The 22894-nt window shown below is 37.8% G+C and overlaps 1 protein-coding gene across 1 annotated transcript in view; it reads left to right on the top strand.

Annotated features, from left to right (window-relative positions):
- Window positions 1-22894, top strand: part of HIBADH (3-hydroxyisobutyrate dehydrogenase) — a 110346-nt gene that overhangs the window by 4868 nt on the left and 82584 nt on the right. Inside the window, exons 2-4 of the mRNA XM_044246283.1 lie at window positions 7581-7741; window positions 16549-16658; window positions 19545-19666. Coding sequence (XP_044102218.1) covers window positions 7581-7741; window positions 16549-16658; window positions 19545-19666 — 393 coding nt within the window. The remainder of the gene's footprint in view (window positions 1-7580; window positions 7742-16548; window positions 16659-19544; window positions 19667-22894) is intronic.

Raw genomic sequence — 22894 nt, 5'->3', positions numbered from 1 at the left:
GTGGAAGCTGTCAGTTGTAGAGAGCCAGGATTACCATTATTGGGTTAGGTTATTTGGAGCTTGCCTCTTGCTCTGGGAAGAAGGGATGTTGGAAAGTCAGCCTGCAACGTTTAATGGCTGTGAATCCACTTTGCTGGATCTGTTTTATCACCGTCTTTACTCTGATTGCTTCAGAACTGACTTTATCCCCATATGTCCACTTGATGAAAGTTCTCTCTAGAAAGTCTTGTAACATGTGTACCAGTGCTTGTATTTTATCTTATTATAAAAGTAGTTAGAAAAATTGGATGCACAGAGTAAAAACTCAAAAGGTTATAAAAAATAGTCTTTTCTCTAACTCTGGCCTCTCTAGATGTAACAACTGTTTCTTATGTATTCTTACAGAAATTCAATAAAAGTTAATGCATATATATTCTTTTCTCCTTATATATTATATGTGATTATATCTAATGCTCTTCAGCTTGCTTTTTTTCACTTAATAACCTATCCTGGAGATTTTTTTCACTGTACTTCTAGATAACACATTCTTTTGAACATCGGCATAATATTTCATTGTATTGCTTTCCTGTGGATTATCAAGTGCCCTGTTAATGTGTATTTAGTTTATAATTTTTCTGCTGTTAGAAACAGTACTATAATAAAATGTATTTTTGTGTTGTTTAGAGTTTATGTGTAGTAGGAGTCAGAAAACTATGGCCTATAGCTGGTCCCCTGTTTTTGTAAATAAAATAGTATTAGACCACAAGCTTGGTCATTTGTTTATAGCTTGTCTGTGGCTGCTTTAGGTGGCTTCATCAGCTTTAGGCTGATGAGGTGAATAGCTGTGACAGGACCTCATGGCCCAGAAAGCTGAAAATGTTTTCTACCTGACCCCTTAAAAAAAGTGTGAGACCTCCCAGTGTATCATAAATTCCTAGACATGGAATTATTGGGTCAAAGAGTAGGTACATTTTAATTTTAAATTTCATAATAAAATTCAAATGTAGATAAATTTTTTTCAAATTGCTATCCAAAAGGCTGACCTAATACGTAATTCTGCAGTGTGCAGGAGTACATATTTTCATTAGTCCTTCCTTGCCTGTAGTTTTATCAAAGAGACAAATTTCTTCATCTGATAACTGAAAAATGATATTACATTGCTTTGTTTATATTACTCCAATTATGACAGAATTGAATATAATATTAAAGTTTTGTCATTTAAATATTTTCTGTACACTATTTTGTGATTTTTGTCTAATTAAAAAATGAGTCATTCGTATTTTTCTTCTAGATTTTAAAGAGCTATTTGCATGTAAACCAAAAAAGTGCTGTTTCTCTTGTATGTTGCAGGTATTTTTCCTGGTTATTTGTATTTTGTCATATTTGTGGTATTTTTTCCATATAGATATGTTGAGTTTTTTTCCCCTTTATTATGAAAAATTTCAAGCAGAAGTATTGAAAGAATAATACAATGATATTTGTGTAATCTTTGCTTAGTGTCAACAGTTGTTAACATTTTGACCTATTTGCTTTATTTCTTTCCAATATATTCATATCCCATATCTATATATTCATATCCCACTTGTATCATTTGAAAGTACAATGCAGACATCGTAACACTTCAGTCCTAAATAATGCAGAGTGACTCTCCCAAGAATAAGGATGGTCTCCAAAATAACCAAATTATCATTACCTAAGACAATTAGCAATTCCATAACATCATTTAATATCTAATTCATGCTTAAAGTTCCATAATTTTCTTAAGAATATCTTTTATAGGGGCACCTGGGTGGCTCAGTGGGTTAAAGCCTCTGCCTTCGGTTCAGGTCATGATCCCGGGGTCCTGGGATTGAGCCCTGCATTGGGCTCGCTGCTCGGCAGGGAGCCTGTTTCCCTTCTCTGTCTCAGCCTGCCTCTCCGACTACTTGTGATCTCTTTCTGTCAAATAGATAAATAAAATCTTTAAAAAAAAAGAATATCTTTTATAGTTCATTCATTTTTTCTTTCTTTTTTCCAAATCAGGATCCCTCCAAACTTCATGCATTGCATTTGATTGATAAATCACTTCAATATCTTTTTTTTTTTTTTTTAAAGATTTTATTTATTTATTTGAGAGAGAGAGACAGTGAGAGAGAGCATGAGCGAGGAGGTCAGAGAGCAAAGCAGACTCCGCATGGACCTGGGAGCCTGATGCGGGACTCGATCCCGGGACTCCAGGATCACGCCCTGAGCCGGAGGCAGTCGTCCAACCAACTGCACCACCCAGGCGTCCCTCACTTCAATATCTTATTTGAGAGCTGTCTTCTCTTGTTCTTTTTTTCTTCTTAAAAATCTTATTTATTTGAGAGAGAGTGAGCAAGAGAGAGAGAGAGAGAGAGAGAAAGAGAACGAGAACACAAGCCGGGGTGGAGGGGAGAGGCAGAGGGAAAAGTAGGCTCGGATCACAACTTGAGCCAAAGGCAGAAGCTTAACTGACTGTGCCACCCAGGGCCCCTCTTGTTTGTTCTATAAACATGTTGACTTTTTTTTTTAAAGATTTTTATTTATTCCTTTGACAGAGAGAGCACACAATTGGGGGGTGGGGTAGAGGGGCTAAGGGAGAAGCAGTCTCCCCACTGAGCAGGGAGCCCCATGCGGGACCTGATCTAAGGCCCCAGGACTACAACCCGAGTTGAAGGCAGATGTCTAACTGACGAGCCACCCGGGTACCCCAAAATGTTGACTTTTTTTTTTTTCCCAAAATGTTGACTTTAAGACAGATTTATTGTAATATAGTTGACTTATAATAAACTGCACATATTTATTTATTTGAGGGAGAGAGCACAAGCAGGGGGAGCAGCAGAGGGAGAGAGGGGGAGGGAGCAGCAAACTCCCTGATGAGCAGGGAGCCTGCTCCAGGGATTGATCCTAGGACCCTGAGATCATTACCTGAGCAGAAGGCAGATGCTTAACCAACTGAGCCACCCATGCACCCCTCAAGTGTACATATATAAAGCATACAGTTTGGGGTGCCCTAGTGGCTCATTTGGTTAAACATCTGCCTTTGGCTCAGGTCATGATCGCAGGGTCCTGGGATTGAGCCCCACGTGGGGCTCCCTGCTCAACAGGGAGTTTGCTTCTCCCTCTGCCTCTGCCCCTTACCTCCGTTCCTGCACTCTCTCTTTCTCTCAAATAAATAAATCTTTTTTTTTTTTAAGTAAAGCATACAATTTAATGAGTTTTGACACATGTATGTACCTGTGAAACCATCACCAAAATCAAGATTGTGACCATATCCGACATGCCTCCAAATTTCCTCCTGTCCCTTCACATACATAAATATTTGTAATTATGTATTTTTACACTGGATATAGATTCCTTCCTTGATAGTTGTTGTTTCAGTACTTTTAAGATGATGCTCTACTGTGTTCTCTCTTGCCTTGTTTCTGGCAAGAAATCTGCCTTATCTTTGCTCATCTGTGTATAAAGTCTTTTTCTCTGGCTGCTTTTGAGCATTTTGATTATGATGTGTCTTGGTGTAGTTGTGTTTATGTTTCCCATGTTGGGGTTCCTTGGGCTTCTCGGATGTGTATGGTGGAAGGTTTATAATTTTTGTCAAATTTGGACATTTTTGGCTGTTATTTCTTCATATCTTTTTTCCATCTCTACTTTTATCTCATTTGATGACTCCAGTTACGTGTGTATTTGGCTAGTTGAAGCTGTCCCATAGCTCACTGCTGTTCTTTTATTTATTAAGTTCTCTCTCTGCTTGTTGTTTTGGATAGTTTATATTGTTATGTCTTTAAGAGCACTAATCCTTTCTTTTGCAGTATGTGTTCTGCTTTTAACCCAGTGTGATTTTCATTTTACTCATGGTCGTTTTCGTCTTACAAAATTCAGTTTTGGGTCTTTTTAAAAAAAAAAAATAATAATTAATTAATTTGACAGACAGAGTACAAGTAGGCAGAGCGGCAGGCAGAGGGAGGAGAAGCTGGCTCTCTGCTGAGCAGGGAGCCCGAGCTGGGGCTTGATTCCAGGATGCTGGGATCATGACCTGAGCTGAAGCCAGTCGCTTAACTGACTGAGCCACCCACACACCCCCAATTTTGGGTCTTTTTTTTTTTTTTTTTTGTATCTTTCATATCTCTATCTTTGGAACAATTCAGACTACAGTTATTATCACTTTTAATATCCTTGTCCCCTAATTTTAACATCTGTTGGTTTAGAGTTGGTTTCTTCTTTTTGACTTCTAAATGTTGATATTCCCTTGGGCTTTGCTCTTCAGTGTCTTTTACTCTCATTTGGCAGTTTTATCAACTACCACGTTTTCAGTTCTCGCCTTAAAGCAGATTGTTACCAAATATGTGTCTTTTTTTCTCATCCTATCTCTGAGATGATCTTAACTGGTTATATTTCTAAGTTTGTGGAACGTCTTCCAGCTCTTTGATAGTTCAGTTACTTTATTTAAGATGGTGATAGCTTTCTTTCTTGATTTCTCCACTTAGGTTATTACTAGCCCTGTTTTCTTGCTGTCATCTTTGATCTTTCCTTTATTCTAACCCATAATCCAATCTGTTGCTATGCTATTGCTATCCAGTCTATGGCTTTAAAATGTTATGAACTGAATGTTTGCCCCCCCCCCCATTTGTTAAAATCCTAACCCCCACTGTAGTGGTATTAGGAGGTGAGGCCTTAGGGAAGTAATTTAGGTTATGAGGGTGGAGACCTCATGAGTGGGATTAGTATCCTTATAAAAAGAGACAGGAGAGCTTGTCCTCTCGATCGCTGCTCTTGGCCACGTTAAAATATAAGGAGATGGCCATATACAAGCCCAGAAGTGGGTTCTCACCAGACACTGGATCTGTTGCCACCTAGATCATGGATTTCCCAGCTTCCAGAAGTGTGAGATACCCGATCTCGTCTAATCTCGGAAGCTAAGCAGGGTCAGGCCTGGTTAGTACTTGGATGGGAGAAGTGTGAGATACAAATGTTTGTTGTTTAAGCCACTCAGACTGTGGCATATTTGTTGAAGCAGCTCAAATGAACAAAGAGAGACCTGCACTAATAATACTGTTACTTTTATATTAGTCTTTATATAGTTTCAGTGGTTTATTTTTATTATTAGTCTTGCCTGAGGAGACAGTTCTAGAAAAATGTTGTACATTTGATCTTTGACATCATCAGCCTTAGCAACATTTTTCTAGAACTGTCTCCTCAGGCACTGGAGTTAGTTATTAGTGTTAGAGTTCTCTTAGAAAATATGCTTCTCATTCTGTTTAATGTTGTAGCATTTAAATTAGGTGTCATTTCTCTGTCATTGAACCCCTTATGGGCCAGAAAGTCAGCCACAGGACTCCTATTATACCCATGGTGTTAAACTTAGCACTGGTAGGGTGATGTTGCACAAGAATGACACCCATGTTTAATGGAAATGTTAGAGTCAAGCGTCAAGTTAAAAGGAATTAAATATGTTTCTAACCCAAGAAGACCTCTATTTCTTTTTTTTAAGATTTTACTTTACATAATCTCTACACCATTATGGGGCTCAAACTCACAACCCTGAGATCAAGAGTTGCATGCTTCACCGACTGAGCCAGCCAGGCACCCAGAAGTCTTCTATTTCTTTTCTTTTCTTTCTTTTTTAAAATTTAAGTTCAGTTAATTAACATATAATGTAGTATTTGTTTCAAAGGTACAGATCTGTGATTCATCAGTGTTGTATAATACCCAGAGCTGATTACAACACATACCCTCCCAATGTCCATCACCCATCCCTCTCCCCTCCAGCAACCCTCAGTTTGTTTTGTTTGATTAAGAGTCTCTTAGGGTTTGTCTCTCTCAAGACCTCTATTTCTTAAGCTTTAGAGCTTCAAATAATTTGGTTTTAGGAAATCTGATTGCATTTAAATTAAATTCAGGGACGAGCAGGGATCCGTCAGTTGAGAGGATCTGAAACTCAAAGGGGTGACTGACTGTAATTAGTTGGTGTACTACACAGTTGTATAACTAGAGTCCTTGAAAGACAAAGGAAAAGTAAAGCTTTCAGTGGTGGAAAAAAGGGCAAGTAGAGTTCTTCTCTCAGTAGACTGGGAGCTTTACAAGGGCAAGGACTATATGTATCTTGCTTATGTCTATCTCTGGCTCTGTCATAGTACTTCATGCAGTAAGTACTTGTTGAGTGGAGTTCTTTTAAAAATAATTAATTAATTAATTAATTTGACAGGTAGAGATCACAAGTAGGCAGAGAGGCAGGCAGAGAGAGGGGAAGGGAAGCAAGGCTCCCTGCTGAGCAGAGAGCCCCATGCGGGGCTTGATCCCAGGACCCTGGGATCATGACCGAGCCGAAGGCAGAGGCTTCAACCCACTGAACCACCCAGGCGCCCCTTGTTGAGTGGAGTTCTAATCTAGAAATGAAGACATGATGTGTAAGGTTATTTTCATGGCAATGCAAAGTCCCTTTACTCTTTCTTGCAAAAATCATTACTTTGGATTGTGTGCCCCAGTATGATTTCAAAAGGCCTCTGTGAAAATGAAGAAAATCAAACAAAACCTGCGTACAGCTTTTTAAGAACAATTCCTTTTCTGTAAATGGAAATGCCTCTTCTCTGAAAGTGAATGGAGTTGTTATTAGCCCAAGGCACTGAAACTATTACCCTTGCCATTTAAAGCCCATGGAAGCATTCCATCTTCTCCCCTAGAACCCATGTTATAAACTGGTGACTTAGTTGGTTTAACATTTTACTAAGATTTTTTTATACCATTGGAGGGGATGATTTCTATAAATGGGATGGGAAGGTAAAAAACTTTTTTCTGTTTTTGGACCTTGTCCAAGATACATGTTTCATTGAATATTTTGTTTGTCATATGCATTATTAAAGGTGATAATATAGATAGTGTTGGGTCCCCCAATAATGGTTCCATGGTCAAAGGAGCGAGACTGATACAAAGTGAAGGTCAAGCAAAGCTTTATTTCGTGCCAAGCATCAAGAATCAAACCGACTGTCAAACAGACCGGTTGGGGCCGCCCTTTACAGAGAGGGTGACCCCTCCCTGCCTCACAGACAACTTTTATAGAGCAAAGGCCACATGGTTGGGCCTGTAAAACATATATTTTAGAAATGAGAACATTTTACAATTTATTGTTAAAAATGGTAAAAGGGATGTTATAGAGATAGAAAGCAGGAGAGATTGCTTAAAATTGTGTAGTTGTTTCCTATAGAACTAAATAATTAGATGTTTGTATGTGGTTGATGTCTTTAAATGTGATTAGATCATTAGTTTAAAACTAGCATTTGAAAGGTTTTTTTAAAAATAGAAAACATTTCAGGGCTCCTGGGTAGTTCAGTTTGTTAAGCACCTGCTTTCAGGTCAGGTCATGATCCCAGGGTGTGGAGTCCTGCTTCTAGCTCCAAGCTCAGCCTCTCCCTCTGCCTGCTGCTCTCCCTGCTTGTGCTCTCTCTTGATATCTCTGTCATGATTTGTCTCTCTTTATCAAATAAATAAAATCTAAAAAAAATTAAAGGTAGAAAACATCTCAGTAACAATTGACTTAACTAATACTGATTGAATGTTTACGATAAGAAATGTCACTGCCCTTACTGAAAGTAATTTATTGAAATCAGTATGTTCTAGGTCAATGGCTTCTAAGACTCCAGTTGGATTCATTGGACTGGGCAACATGGGGAATCCAATGGCAAAAAACCTCATGAAACATGGCTATCCACTCATTATTTATGATGTGTTCCCTGATGCATGCAAGGAGTTTCAAGATGCAGGTGAACAGGTAAGGCCTTTTCTTTAGATTTTTTTCTAGATTTTGATGTTTAAAAATAAATATGACAAATGAGTGTACACAATGGAATTATAAACCTACTTCATTGTTAATTATATACATGTTATATATTTATTTTTGTATTGTTGTTATTGTTAACTTTCATCCAGCATCCGTCTGTGCAACAAAGATTGAGGTGGTCTGTTCTTTGGCAGGTGACTGCGAGCATTTCTCAGGTTGGGTCAGAGGGCTTGTTTTGGCTCTATATTAGTTTTCTGAGATTGTAACTTTACTGATTGTGCTATGAAAGCAGGTAGTTTGGTAGAAATAGCTTCCCATGTTACTGAGAAGCATAATTTGTCTTAGGACAGGAATAGGTTTAGGGATAGGAAACTCAGTTTGAATCCCAGCTTAGATATTTACCTGCTTTCTTACTGGGGGCAAGTTATTTCGGCTGTCTTCCTCATCTATAATATGGGAATGATGACAACCTGTGTCATTAGATTATGAGGCTTAAATGAGAATATATGTAAATGTATTTCATAAATATTGTATGGCAACACTTTGTGAATATATGTTATTGGCCATTAAACCAGGAGACAACCTAGCAACACTGTGTGCCATATGAAGTACAGAGCTGAGTGAATGAAGGATCTCAAGTGTTCTGTTTTTAGGCTGTCATTCTTGTTTGAAGAATTTCTGGACTAGAGTATATCCTACTCATTTTTAATTACAGACTTAGCACTTGTTTCAGAAACTCAGAATGCTTTGCTTCAAGACCTTGTGACGTAATAATTTTATGATTCAGATATAGTATTTTCTATAGTATCTTAATTTCTTCAAATGTAAAATTCAAATAGCTATATAGGAAAGATGATAGCATCTACTGCTCAGTTCCTGTTTGAATTTGTTAACCTTTACCAATAACTCATATAACAGGAGATCATATATTAGTAACTGAATTTAGAGTTTTGTTTTTTTCGAGATACGAAGGAAGTTCTGTGCAAGTTGTGGAGTGGTAAGGCTGAATGTAATCCCAGAATTGGGGGAGTACTAAAAATTTTCTGAGAAATATAGAAAAAAAATGAGACAAAAAATAGAATTAAACAGCCCACTTCTGGATGATAGACTTAAAGCAAATACTAAGAAACGTAATGCCTGTGTAAAGAGCAGTTTAGATTTCTAGAAATTTCTGCCTTAGGGTAGAATTCTACTCTAGGGTAGAATTTTTGAATACCTGCTGTATGTCTAACAGTCCACCTAGTGCTGTGGAGAACAAAACAGGTTGAGTTGGATCTGGCAGCCTGTTAGGTGTGTCTCGGGTGGCAAGACTCAATACTAGTACAAGGAAGTTTCTATTAAAATTGCGTTTTGATGACAATGAAGAATTGAAGCAGTTTTTGAGGAGAAAAAAATAATAATTGTTAAGAATCACTTCATTCCTGATAGGGAACTATAACTGTTAAGAGTCATTTCATTTCTCAGAGGAACTACAAACATATTATGTATAATCTTTGCTCACCTCCAAACAGAAATGATGTAGTTTGAAATGAATGTGGTAGAGACAGGATCTCCCAGATTCCTAAATAAAAATGAGAAGATTCTAGGACACTGGTTCAGTTATTGGATATTCCTTTTCCTTGAGATATATAAGTGGGTATGAGGAAAGAAAGAAGATGGATTGTGGGTAGCTGCTCCTCTCAGATTAGTGAAAAGTAAAGAGTTGTTTTCGCTTCTTGTCTACAGTTCCCATCCCTGCCCCCAACACATGGTGGGAAAAGCTCTGAGTCAACAGCCTGGAAGAGAGAATCCTCCTTTCCCACATCTTCTCTTCCTCACATATCTGGTTCCCCTATGACCTTGACTTTGTGAGATCCTCTGAGTATTGATTATGACAGCAGTGGAGGGTAGGAGAATATGAAACTTAGATGAATGAAAGGAGAAGGATAAAGGATAAGAAAACTTTGGGCCTGAGGGGGAGTATCATGCCATAATAAAATGAAAACATTTATTAAATAATTGATGCTGGCAGCCTAAAAAACGTTTTGAAATAGTGGTGATGTCATTTGAACAAGTGTGATTTCCTAAGATCAGTACTTCAAAAAGTAACAATGTGGATGAATAAGTTCTGATATATTAAAATGTCAGCACTATTATTTCATAGCTATATTTAGTTTAAAAAATTTTTGGATAAAAGAAAAAATGAGTTTCGTTCTACTACTAAAAGACAAAGACCAGACATGGAATGGGATAGAAAAATGTAGGTGAAAACCTCGAAACTTATTGCCATTGTGCACAGTAGTGCAATGAAGCGTTCAGGGTTTCAGCAGTTCAAGAGTCTGTGTTGATACTTCATTTTAACAACAAGTGTCCCCCCCTGCAACTGCCCCTGCCTTCTCCCAACATTGCTATGTGAGGTGAAGCTGATAAAATGGCAGCCAAAGAAAATGAGGTCCCCCCGTCGCCAACGATTGCATAGACTGGATAGTTGATTTCTAATGCTGACTGTGCTTTCAGCGAGAAATTTGCAGAGAGAGAAGTTACCAAAATAGGTTCTAAAGAGCTTTGGACATTTCTTTGAAGAAGTACATTTTTTTTTTGGTAAAGCAAAAAGTGCAGATTTTTTGTTTCTTTTAATCGTTTAACTGAAGAGTTGGGGAGTGGTCTGGCCCAGGGCACAGCCAAATTTGGTGCATAGACGTTATCAGGTTCCTTTCTGTCTGCCTCTTGTCTCTGCTTTGCTCCAAGGCTCCTCCCTCCTTCCAAGAGGCTACATGATAGCCCCCTGCAGTTCCAGGTGAAGAAATGCTTTACGAGACCAGTGCTCTAAGAAGAAATGCTTTAGATATTCCAACCCTGGAGGTTTTCTTTAAGCCCAGTCTAGTAGTAGAACATACTGCATGGGTTATGAAGGAAATAAAAACTTTGACATGTTAAAAATGTTTGACATGATTGGTGGTATTTAATCAATTTATTATGCCTTTAGATGTTAACCTCTTCTAGGGGTGCCTGGCTGACTCAGTCAGTAGAGCATGTGATTCTTTTTTTTTTTTTTTTTTAAAGGAGCATGTGATTCTTGATGGGGTTGTGAGTTCAAGCCCCATGTTGACCATAGAGTTTACTTTAAAAAATAGTGTGAGCCTGATGTGGGACTCGATCCCGGGACTCCAGGATCACGCCCTGAGCCGAAGGCAGTCGTCCAACCAACTGAGCCACCCAGCTCCATGGGGGAGTCTGCTTCGCTCTCTGACCTTCTCCTCGCTCATGCTCTCTCTCACTGTCTCTCTCTCTCAAATAAATAAATAAAATCTTAAAAAAAAAAATAGTGTGAATTTGGGGCACCTGGGTGCTTCAGTTGTTTGAGCATCCAACTCTTTTTTTTTTTTAAGATTTTATTTATTTATCAGAGTGAGAGAGAGGGAGAGAGCGAGGACAGGCAGACAGAATGGCAGGCAGAGGCAGAGGGAGAAGCAGTCTCCCTGCTGAGCAAGGAGCCCGATGTGGGACTCGATCCCAGGACGCTGAGATCATGACCTGAGCCGAAGGCAGCTGCTTAACCAACTGAGCCACCCAGGCGTCCCGAGCATCCAACTCTTGATCTCAGCCCAGGTCTTGATCTCAGGGTTGTGAGGTCAAGCCCTGTGTTAGGTTCTATGGAGGGCATGGAGCCTACTTAAAAAACAAACAAACAAAAAACCCAAAAACTTAACCTATTTTGATAGGGTATTTATACTTGGTTAAATATGATTTTGGTCCTTTCCCCCCAAAATGTGGGCATTCCTCTTTCAGTGTCCCTTTATTATATCCTTATTTCTGTTGGAAACTCAGGTTTAACCTACAAAGATGCATCATTTCAACTTTTATAATCTTTCCTAAGAATGTAACCTACATTACAAAGGTAATTATCAAGGCTTTGTTTATTAGAAATCATGAATTGATAAATTATGAATGCAGTGGTATAAAAAACCCTGGAACCAGACAGACTGCCTGGGCGTAAATCTCAGTTCTACCATTTGCTGGCTGTATAACTTTGGACAAATTATTTAACTCTTCTTACTTAAATTTCCTCATTTTATAAGATGGTGATTTTAATAGTACCTTTTTAGTAGTGGAGAACCTGGCATGTAGAGAGTGCTGTTACTGCTATTATTAGTCTTACTGCTGTTGTTACGGTGGTGGTGGTTGTATCTCTGCCATCGCTCTCCCAAATCTTCATTACCCAACACCACTCATAGAAACATACTAGTCTTGGCTGAGTCTCTGAGTCCAGAGTGCTTTGGAAGAGAGCTATAGATGTATATATATTTTTTAGATTTTATTTATTTATTTGAGAGAGTGAGCAGAGATAGCAAGAGAAAATAGGAACTGGGAGGAGAGGGAGCAGTAGGCTCCCCACTGAGCAGGGAACCTGATGTGGGACATGATCCCATCACCCTGAGATCATGAACTGAGCTGAAGGCAGATGCTTAACCAACTGAGCCATCTAGGTGCCCTATAGACATATTTTTAAATGAAAGTATGATGGTAAAAATTAAAACCATACTAGGAGATAAAGTGATTTGATAGCATCCCTGTTTAAGAATACGTTCTGCACTGTCCCTTCCATCCCACTTTCATTTTACAGAAGATACCAGTTTCTTTTTAAGTGTTAGCATCAAGGGCATATGACTTGTGCTTCATTTTCATTGTCTAGGAATTTCCTTGGAGATGCTGCTGATCTGTGCCACAGTCTTGGGACTTTTACACCACTCCTGTGTGAGTTTCCTGGTTGAACTAGGCTTAATTAGATTGTCTTTTCTTTTGTTTTCTCTTTGAAAACTTGGAAGCTATCTTGTTGTTCCTGGGTTGTAAGGCTGAGAATGTTTGGTTAAGTAATTGTCTTGGGATCTAAGCTGGCATCCACTCAGGTCTTGTTAAATGAGGACTTTAAAAGCCTCTTACTAAGTGTGCTCCATCATTGTTGACCAAATGTTTTAAGATGTAGGCACAAACTGTTTTTGTCAGTTTTTCTACTGTAGTGTAATTTTGAAGTAACAGTGTGCTTTTCTACTTGGAAAGATTAAAAAACACAGAATGGCAGGTTTAACCAAGGTCATGTTCATCTTATTTCTTAGCAAGATTCTCTTACCCACTTGGCTTACTTAGAAGCAATGCTGAGCTTAATTTATGTGACTGTTTCATTTGGAAGAGACAATGAGATTTTTCTTTGTGGAAAGCAACTAGTTAACAGTTGTTAACTAGTTGTCGTCTTCTGATGGATACGTAAAAAGGAGGTGCAGTTCCCTCAGATTCCTCTGGGCCTTGATGCTCGAAGCCTCCCTCCTTCCCCTGACCCACCAAAGCAGATTTTGTCTTTAATTTGTCCAGTCTTCTACTCCTTATATTGCATACCTGCCATTGATGGGTACTAGCATACAGATGAATCTAAATCCGGAGAAATTGGCTACAAAAATTCTCAAAGACTGAAGAGATCATGGTACACAAAGGAACCAATCTCCTATAGTTAAAATTGAGATAATGGAAAAATAAAGTCATCTTAATTCATAATAATTTAGGATTTGAAGCAGATGGAATTAGCGAGAGATCTTTCTGGATGGTCATGACAGAGCAGAGCAGAGCAGAGCAGTGACCAAGTCAGCCAGGTCAGTGACTGTCTGTAGACAAAAGGTGCAGAAGAATCTTTTTTTTTTTTTTTAATTTTATTTATTAATTTGACAGAGAGAAATCACAAGTAGATGGAGAGGCAGGCAGAGAGAGAGAGAGGGAAGCAGGCTCCCTGCCGAGCAGAGAGACCGATGCGGGACTCGATCCCAGGACCCTGAGATCATGACCTGAGCCGAAGGCAGCGGCCCAACCCACTGAGCCACCCAGGCGCCCCAGTGCAGAAGAACCTTATTAATACTGTACCTTTGTACTGATCATATCCCATGAGCTCTTTTTCACAGAGGCTTTACCTTCCTAGAACTTAAGTGGAAAATTTCTTTACCTAAGTTTCCTTTCTACTTTGGAGATTGAAGCCCTTAAAGATAACCCAAGTCACTATTCTTACTTTATAGATTTAGGAACTGAAGCCAGAGAGGTTAAGTGAGTTTCACAAAATCACACATGGGCTTGGTGGCTGAGCTGCAACTCAACCTGGGTCTTTGGCTTCCCAAATTAGTGTTCCTTTCACTGATCCATGCTGTCTTTGCTTATCCATTCAATTAGTAAATGTAATTGAAGAGACTCTAATTAGTTTGGCTCCTAAAGGCTTTTGTGGTTAGTGTCAGACTGGCAACAAGATTTGTTTTTTTCCCCCCAGCTTTTGAGTCATGGCCAAATTTTGTCAGTCAATTATTTCAGAGTCTTGAAGTCATCACATGGAAGTCAAGATGATTTGAATAGCTGGACACACCTGTCTGTGTGTCTGTCTAATAAACTTGCCTTCTGTAGTGCAAATTAGAGACTTACTATAATGTACCAAATGTGTATAGTCATTAGATATGGAGCAGTTATGGCCAATACAGTGGTGACATTCCAGCTATCACGATCATTGTGTGTTTTTTCCGGACCTGTGAGCTTTGACACTATATAATATATAATTGAGGGATTAGCAGTACTCTGGCAATCCAGGCATCCCAAGAAGCAGATGCTAGGGATGCAGGGGGCTGATTGGGCACCCCATGCACTTGGCAGTTACATGAATTGGCACTGCCAGTTCATGGGTATGAGAAGCTTGGAGGTGTGAAGTATACTTAGATCTGTGAACTAATTGTTGGTGCCCCTAAGGGCACCTCTCAAGGAGTTATTTAGGTGGAATTGAATTTCCTTCAATGGAAGAGACTCACTGAATTCCTAAGAGGAAGTCTGAAATTGACTCTTAGACCTCAGGGTTTACCACAGTCTCTGAAAGATTGAGAGAGAGATGGAGCTGGGATAGAAGGGCCACTGAAATAGGTATGCCATCGTTTTACTTCATTGAAGGGGGACAAAGAGATGAGGCTCTCTGTGTAACCCATATTCTTGATACAGTCCTGAAATAGAGAAATACTGCTCCTATAACTTTTCCTATTCTTATACTCATCTTACTCAGCTCTGTTTTTCTTGAATCAACCTGAGCTGTTTGCCAGCAAACAGTTGCCTCTTTTTGAATCTCAGCATTTATTTGGGTGTCAGAAAGGTTTTTACTTAACTGAAGTATGTCATTGTAATTCTACAGAAAAAAAAAAGGTTTGCTTTTTATTCTTTTTTTCAGAGTTTTTAGGGCAAATCCCAGTGATGTATCAAAATGTACTGTTGATGTGCTACAGTGTAGCCTCTAAAAATGCCATATTGCCTTTAGAATGAAACATTGAAAGAGAGGGTATCCCTTTTTTTGTTTTAGGGTCTGAGATATTTTATGTTAGCATTTAATGTTAATATACAAAGTGTTAGGATACTTGATTGCCTGACATTTTAAAGTATGACTTATGAAATTAGTTTATATTAAAACTGTGTTTGTCTCAAATTTGATTTCTAAGCTAATAGTCTTAGGGAAAATTGAATTGTGATTACCTCTAGCTCATAATACTTAGATTACACACTGTTTGCCTTTCCATTCTTCCACTTTCATCAACTGTACATCAAAGACAAAAAGAAAACGTTAGGTATCATTCTGCCACACAAGAAGCAGAGGCATTCCCATTTCTAGGTTGCTTATATGGTAGTTCACATTTCCTAGCAGAAAATATGTCAATTTCTGATACATGTGTACATCATTCTACAGAGAAATCTTCAGTTATCCTCCTGACCGTCATTTTGTCTTTTTTTTAAGTTAAAAAATTAAAAAAATTAAAAAATTAAATTAAAAAATTAAAAATTAAAAAAAAAATTTAATACAAAATTAAAAAAAATTTTAAAGAGAGATAAAGCTTTCATGACAGTTGGGGTGATGGGTTCTTTTTTTTTTAAAGGAGGGTTTGAATCAAGAAGTGAGCTCCCAGCCTCTTCTGACCTCTTTGGTCGCCAACATGTTGGCCAGGCATATCAAGGGGCATGTGTGAGAGAGAGCAGGGTTTTGGGGAATGCCAGTAAGGGCACGTACATTTCTGCATGCATGCACACATACACAGGATGGATAGTAACTTTCCTTGTCAGTGTGTTTGTGGTCATCATAAGGTGGAAATGAGGGTGGAAATGAGCATACCTTGATGCCTATTTGTGTGTCTTTCTTGTATCTCCAGTTTCCACAAGAGTCCTGGTAGCTCACCTGCTCAGCCTTTAATGGTGGTACTTACAGCTAATTCAGGAGGTGCTTATATCCTTGTCCTTGACCTTTTCCTTTCCTTACAGGCTTAATTTTTTGCTTTTTTTCCTCTTGAAAATGGAGACTGGGGAATGGTGGTAATTGGGGCTTGAGAATTTACTAGGGGATTTTGCTGTCTATGGAATCATTGGTGAATCCTGGAGTTCAGCTTCCATCTCTTTTGCACTAGATTGTTTTTCTTAGTGAAAGCTTATACCAAAAAGTATGCAGTTTAAGAATCCCAAGTTGGAGGAATCCATGAGAAGTACATCTGTTCCCAGGACTGTTGGGTTTTTGCCCTTTCCCCCTCAACTCACTTCACACTTTTTAAAATAAACAGTAGATTCGATTCCTTAGAAACTGCATCTATATGTGTATAAGGAATGGACTCTATTTTAGGCAGTAAATGTTTTTGTTTGGCATTTGGAAACAAGAATAAGTTTTATTCAGTCACTGTTGTCAGCATGTGTAAAAAGTGGATCCTGCCTGTGCTTTATAAACTGCTTCCATTTTAATTTAAGTAATGTGCCTTTGTAATTTTTTTTTTTTTTTAAAGGTAGTATCTTCCCCAGCAGATGTAGCTGAAAAAGCTGACAGAATTATTACAATGTTGCCCACCAGTATCAATGCAATAGAAGCTTATTCTGGAGCAAATGGAATTCTGAAGTATGTATTTCTGAACTGTGGAAGTTTTCTTGTTATGATAGTCCATGAATTTCATGTTTGTTAATACTTTAGGAAATTGCAGTTATGTTTGTTAAACCTTTCTGTACAGTTTTCTTACTTCTTAAAAGTGAATGGTATGGTTTCTCCCTCATTGTAAAGGGTTTATTTTTTCACTGAAAGCAAGCATGTGACTTTTGGGAATAATTTCTTTTTTGTTTCTGTTTCTTTACTTAACTCTTGCATTAAACTTACACTTTCATGGCTAACATATTTAAGAGACTTTTAAAGCTTGCATTTTAAACTGTACAAATGTTACAAGCATAATTTTCTTATGGTTTATAGAAATGCAGGAAAAGGTTTCTATGAAAAATAAAACCAAACATTGGAAAGAACACCATTATTTAACATTTTATTATATTATAAAAAGTTATTGTATGTCCTCTGGGTTAGTACATCTGTAGTAAGAACTTTGAGAAGTTGGAATTAAAGGTTAGCAGTAGCTCTTTAAATAAAATGTAATTTAGGTCAGAGTTTTCTAGCCAGTACTTAGCTTCCTTGGCTTTGAGAACCTTTTTGGTTAATTTCTGTCTATTGCCAAAGCCTTGTGGTTGTTTTAGAATGACAGTGGTTGAATTTCCGATTTAATTTTCTGGTTTTACTCGTTCCTGTTTCTAACTTGTTGTTGAATTTCAGCAAAGAACTAGAACAAACTGGTTGGCCCTGTGGACATATGTAGGGCTAAAAGAAAGGGTTTAATTTCATGAAGTTGTAATACATGAAATAGAAGGTTTTTGGGAATTGAATTGCTTTAGAAAACTAACAGACTTGGAAGCAAAAGACGCTTGGGTATTAGGCAGAAAACCGATAAGATAAATGTTTAGATTTCAGGGAAGGTTGAAAGGCCCTCATTTTGGGTGGAGCCCTCAAGCCCATGGTGTGTGTGGTCCTGAGGTAACCTAGCTGTCTCATTATGGAGTCTGTCCCAATATGGCCCTGTGTTGCCTGTCAAGTCTAAGTTACTAAAAGTTTGTTTGGAGACAAAATCCTGTGTTTATTAATATTCTTTACTAAGGAATATGGTAGCCAACTAGCAGAACAGTTTTGTCCAGAAGTGCTTTCAAAGAATGCGGCTTCAAGTTGAACTGTAATTTGCTTTTCATGGTGGTTATTTTCTTCTGGGTCAGAATCATTTCCCCATTTGTAGTACATATGTAATTTTTGAGGCAGTTTCCCGTTTGCTTAAAGATTTAAGAACTTAAGAATATTACTGTCACACAACACTGGGTAATGTAATACTTAATTTTCAGGTTACACAAAGTGAAACTTCCACATACTGAGGTGATCTATACAGAGCATGCTATTTCTTTTCTGTGGAATATACCCAGTCATTGCATTTGGACCAGATCAATTCATATGTTTATTAAAATTGTTGTTTAAAGCATTTTGTATACTATTTTTTATATAGAAAGATTTTTCTTGGGCGCCTGGGTGGCTCAGTGGGTTAAGCCGCTGCCTTTGGCTCAGGTCACGATCTCAGGGTCCTGGGATCGAGTCCCGCATCGAGCTCTCTGCTCAGCAGGGAGCCTGCTTCCCTATCTCTCTCTCTCTGCCTGCCTCTCCATCTACTTGTAATTTCTCTATGACAAATTAATAAATAAAATCTTTTAAAAAAAAAAAAGAAAGATTTTTCTTTGTTTTTTAGCAGTGATTTTCTGTTTCCTCCTTCAATATTTATATTTATTCATTTCTAATTTTCCAGTTGTAATTATGATTAAGTGTTACCTGGGTTAGTTAATCTGTAGTAAGGACTTTGGGAAGTTTGAATTAAAGATAAGCCATAGCCCTTTAAATAAATGATAACTTAGGTCCATTTCCTAGCCAGTGAAGATAGGCATAGATTATAAGGGAACCATGTGATTATATAAAATCTGCACTTAAAGTATAAGTGAAAATATCTTATTATAAGAATGCCATCTACTGGGGCACCTGGGTGGCTCAGTGAGTTAAGCCTCTGCCTTCAGCTTAGGTCATGATCTCAGGGTCCTGGGATCAAGCCCCACATTGGGCTCTCTGCTCGGTGGGGAGCCTGCTTCCCCCTCTCTCTGCCTGCCTTTCTGCCTACTTGTGATATCTCTCTCTCTCTGTCAAATAAATAAATAAAATATTAAAAAAGAATGCCCTCTACTATTGATGTAAAATATGATAGAAGAAAAGACTGTTTCCCTATTTTGCCAAAGTATGTATATACATTTACTGTAAAGAACAGAAAAACTTTATCTGTGCGATTTGCAGGCCCATTCCTTTATTTTCCTTTCTGCTTCTTTGATGTTTTATTTTATCTTTAAAAAACTATAGTTATTAAAGAGTATGCCACCCTGAAGCAAATGGCTAAATTTCAATGGTTTATGTTTATTCTACCTAGTGGAAATGACATGGATGTGTGAAATTTGCAATATGGCTTGTTAAAGACAAATAAAGTACTTTTTACAGAGCCTCATCTACTTTACAAACAAAAATTTAAATCCTACAATAGACCTTTTAAAGTTATTAGGTGTTTTAAATTGCCTACCTATATTATTATGGTATTGTGTTATTCACCTGAAACCAGAATTTATACCATGGAGTTTATTAGATTATTTAGGTTTGTTTGAAAGAGTTTGCGTTTACTTTGAACTTTAATTGATCTGAAAATGGATGTGAGATTTTGAACCAGTTCTAATAATGTTTTTAATACTAAAGCAAAGACCTCCTTGATATCTGGCAGCTTTTAGCAGATTCTAATTCTGTAGGTAGTTGCATGAAATGTTTATTCAGATTTGCACACTATATTTTTAAAACTATAAAATTACAGTTTTAAAAGACTATTATTTTTATTTATTTACTTAGAAAAGTGAAGAAAGGCTCACTATTGATAGACTCCAGTACTATCGACCCTGCAGTTTCAAAAGAATTGGCCAAAGAAGTTGAGAAAATGGGAGCAGTTTTCATGGATGCTCCTGTTTCTGGTGGTAAGTGGCAGCTAAAATCTATGCATACCTGTTTTTGTTTGTCTGAAATAGCAATTACAGTTTTGTGGTACCCAAGATATAACCAGTTATTTTTAGACCTGTTACAGGAGTCTCAATTTCCTCATTGAAAACAAAAATAAAACAAAACTCACTTTTGTTATTTAGTAGTCTCAAAACACATTAACTTGCTCTAAGTCCAGGCAAAAGGATGTCACAACTTGGAAGAATTGTGAATTTTTGGTTCAGATTGCTGTGGGTAGAGCTAGAGCTATTTGTAGAAAATTTAACTTTTTCAGAACAGATTCGAGAAATAATTAATTAGCTTGAATCATCTTTTTTTTTTTAAAAAAAATTTATTTATTTATTTGAGAGAGAGAGAGCGAGCACACAAACAGGGAGCAGCAGAGGGGGAGGGAGAAGTAGGCACCCTGCTAAGCAGGATGCCTGATGGGCTCCATCCTAGGACCCTGGGATCATGACCTGAGCTGAAGGCAGATGCTCAACTGACTGAGCCACCCAGTTGTCCCTACTTGAGTCATCTTTTAACTGTTAAGGAAGTTGAGGAAGTGGTTAAGAAGAAAAAATCATTTCACAGGGGGGACTTTAGGCCCAGATGATTTTTAACAAGTGAAATGTTACCAGAGTTTTAAGAAGCAGATCATTTCAATTTTATATGAACTTTTCCAGACAATAGAAAAAAAGAGACTTCCCAACTCATTCTACGAGACCTGAGTAACTCTGATAGTTCAACCAGAAAGAGAGAGAAATGAGAAAAATTTTAGGTCTGTATCAGTCATGAATACAGAAACAAAAAGTTTTAAAAAGTGCCTTAGCAAACTAAATCCAGCCATGTATAAAAGAGATCGAACCTACAATCAGGTTTATCTCATATGTACTCAGATGGCTTAATATTAGAAAATCTATAAATCTACTTTGCTGAATTAACATACTTAAAAATCATATGATCATCTCAATCAGAGGACAAGGATTTTCACTAATAAAATTTTAAAAAAGCATATTATATCATATTATATCAAATCTTAATGGTAGATATCTGGGTATTTTGGAATGGTAGTAGCATGGGTATTATGATTTTCCATAATTTGCAAGTTTTCCAAAATTATTGTGTAATCAAATATGGTACACTCATGCACACACACAAACATATGTAATTTGTAGCCTCTGTAGAAACTAGACTAGTTTCTAGTTGGAGACTTTCCAGAAAGGCGGGATTGAAGAAACCAATCATTTGCTCAAGACCAAGACTAGATTTGTTTCACATCCCAGTGCATTAGGAAATACTGTTTTCTATAAAGTTCTAATTTATTCTAAGAGGAAAATAAAGATTGCTAAATGGAAGTTTGTCCTTTAAATTAAAAAAATCATCATCTCAGTATAGTGCTAAAAATAGCCAACAGCTAGTATGGTACATTGTTACAGTAATGACTTGAATGGCTCACATGACCAAGCTTACTCTGTTTGTCCATGTGCTGCATTGACTTTGAGTTGAGCCATCTGACTTGCTTTGGCCAGTAGTATGTTAGCGACTGTTACATAGGATAGACTTGAAAAGCACCTTGTTCATTGAGTCTTGCCCTGTCTTGCCTGTGGGGACTCTTGAAGCCTGGATTAGCTGCCTGGGACATGCACTAACCATTAAGCATGTGAGTGAGGCCATCTTGACCAGCTAGAGTCAAGTTCCCAGATAACTGCAGCTGCATTTAGTGACCTCAGGCCTGACCAGCAAATGAACTGCCCAGCTAAGATAGTTTCAATTAGTTACCCATAGAATTGTGAGCAAATAAACTCACTAAGTTTGAGAGTGTAATGGAGCAATAAATAACTGATGGAGCCAATATAGTTGATATTGCCATAATTACACACAAGTGTTTGTTACTTAATGTATCAGTTAGTGTGCTACCTGTGCTTGTTTAGTCTAAGCGTTATAAACCCTTTCTGAGGGAGTATGACAGTACTGTAGTTAGCATTAAAGGGCAACTTGAATGCCAAAGCTAAGTTGTCAAAATGAAATTTATTATTAAGCCAGTAGAGAAAAGAGTTCTGTTTGCTGTAAACAGGACCCAGACTTACATCTCTGTATTCCTGATTACAAAGGTGAATGTTTGCCTAAATGTTACCTAAGTAGCTGCCCTGGTGAGCTAATACAAGATACCCATGTTTGGTAAGATCTGGAAATGTAAGTTGGTAAAAATTCAGTAAGTCTCATTGTGGTGTTCTCATGGACTGCTGGGGGTTAAATAGTATATCTAGCTTTTAGGTATCTTTTGTGCTTTTAGAATTGAGTTTTCTTATTAGAAGGGACTTTAGCAATAATTTAATTTTACTTTGTTATTTTATAGATGGGAAATTGAGGTCTGAAGAGGTTAGGGGTTCTCCACAGTTTGATGACCAATCTAGAATTAGAATCTTACTCTCCCAACTCCGGCTAAGGATTTTCCACACTCCACCAGACCTTCTTCCCTTTAGTCCCACCCACCCTGTGGTAGCCTTTCTGTTTTTGAAGGTGGTGGCCTGCTGTTAATCCCATTTCTAACAATTTTAGATAGTGGATGGTCCTCTGTCTTCTGTCTTAGTTAACTGGCACTGCCATGTAGTGAAACCTTTGGTGGGGAAGTGAAGGGAGAATCGCCTTCTTTTCTGACTCTTAGAGGTTAGCTTCTGACCTGGGAGGGGCCTAACATTTCTGTTCCAAAGTCATTTGAGAAGAAATGGTTAAGAGGACATTATTCTTAGATCAGGAGACATCTGGAGAGATGAGATTAGGTCTTATTGTGTTGACCCCATCCTGGAATGTTTATTAACTGGCTATCAGGAGTCTTTTGTTCTGCAGTTGTCTTGGGATAGGATGGATAGAGGATAGAGGTTTTTGGGTCTTTCCTGTTTTGGATCCACTGGCTGGTGCTGTTTAATCAAATAAATATCCAGAAAAAGAGAAAGTAAAGTAGTATTTTGACATATTCTTAACATGTTTGAATTTGACTAAGATAGGATCTGTTCTGAGGTATAAGGACTTTAGAGTAGAACAGGATTATACCTGAAGGCAGTGAAGCTTTTTTCATGGCCCTCTTCTGTGTCCGCATAGTATAGTGTCTATGCCACTGCAAGGACGACTGTGTTATGCTTATGTTTGTGCCTGTTTCTTCCACTACTAGACTCCAAAAAAGGCACATACCATGTCTTTCTCAACTTAATATCTCCAGTTTATAT

The sequence above is a fragment of the Neovison vison genome, chromosome 4 (assembly GCF_020171115.1).
Source record: "Neovison vison isolate M4711 chromosome 4, ASM_NN_V1, whole genome shotgun sequence".
NCBI lineage: Eukaryota > Metazoa > Chordata > Mammalia > Carnivora > Mustelidae > Neogale > Neogale vison.
The sequence above is the reverse complement of the archived record's forward strand: the minus strand, read 5'-3'. Positions and strand labels throughout refer to the sequence as shown.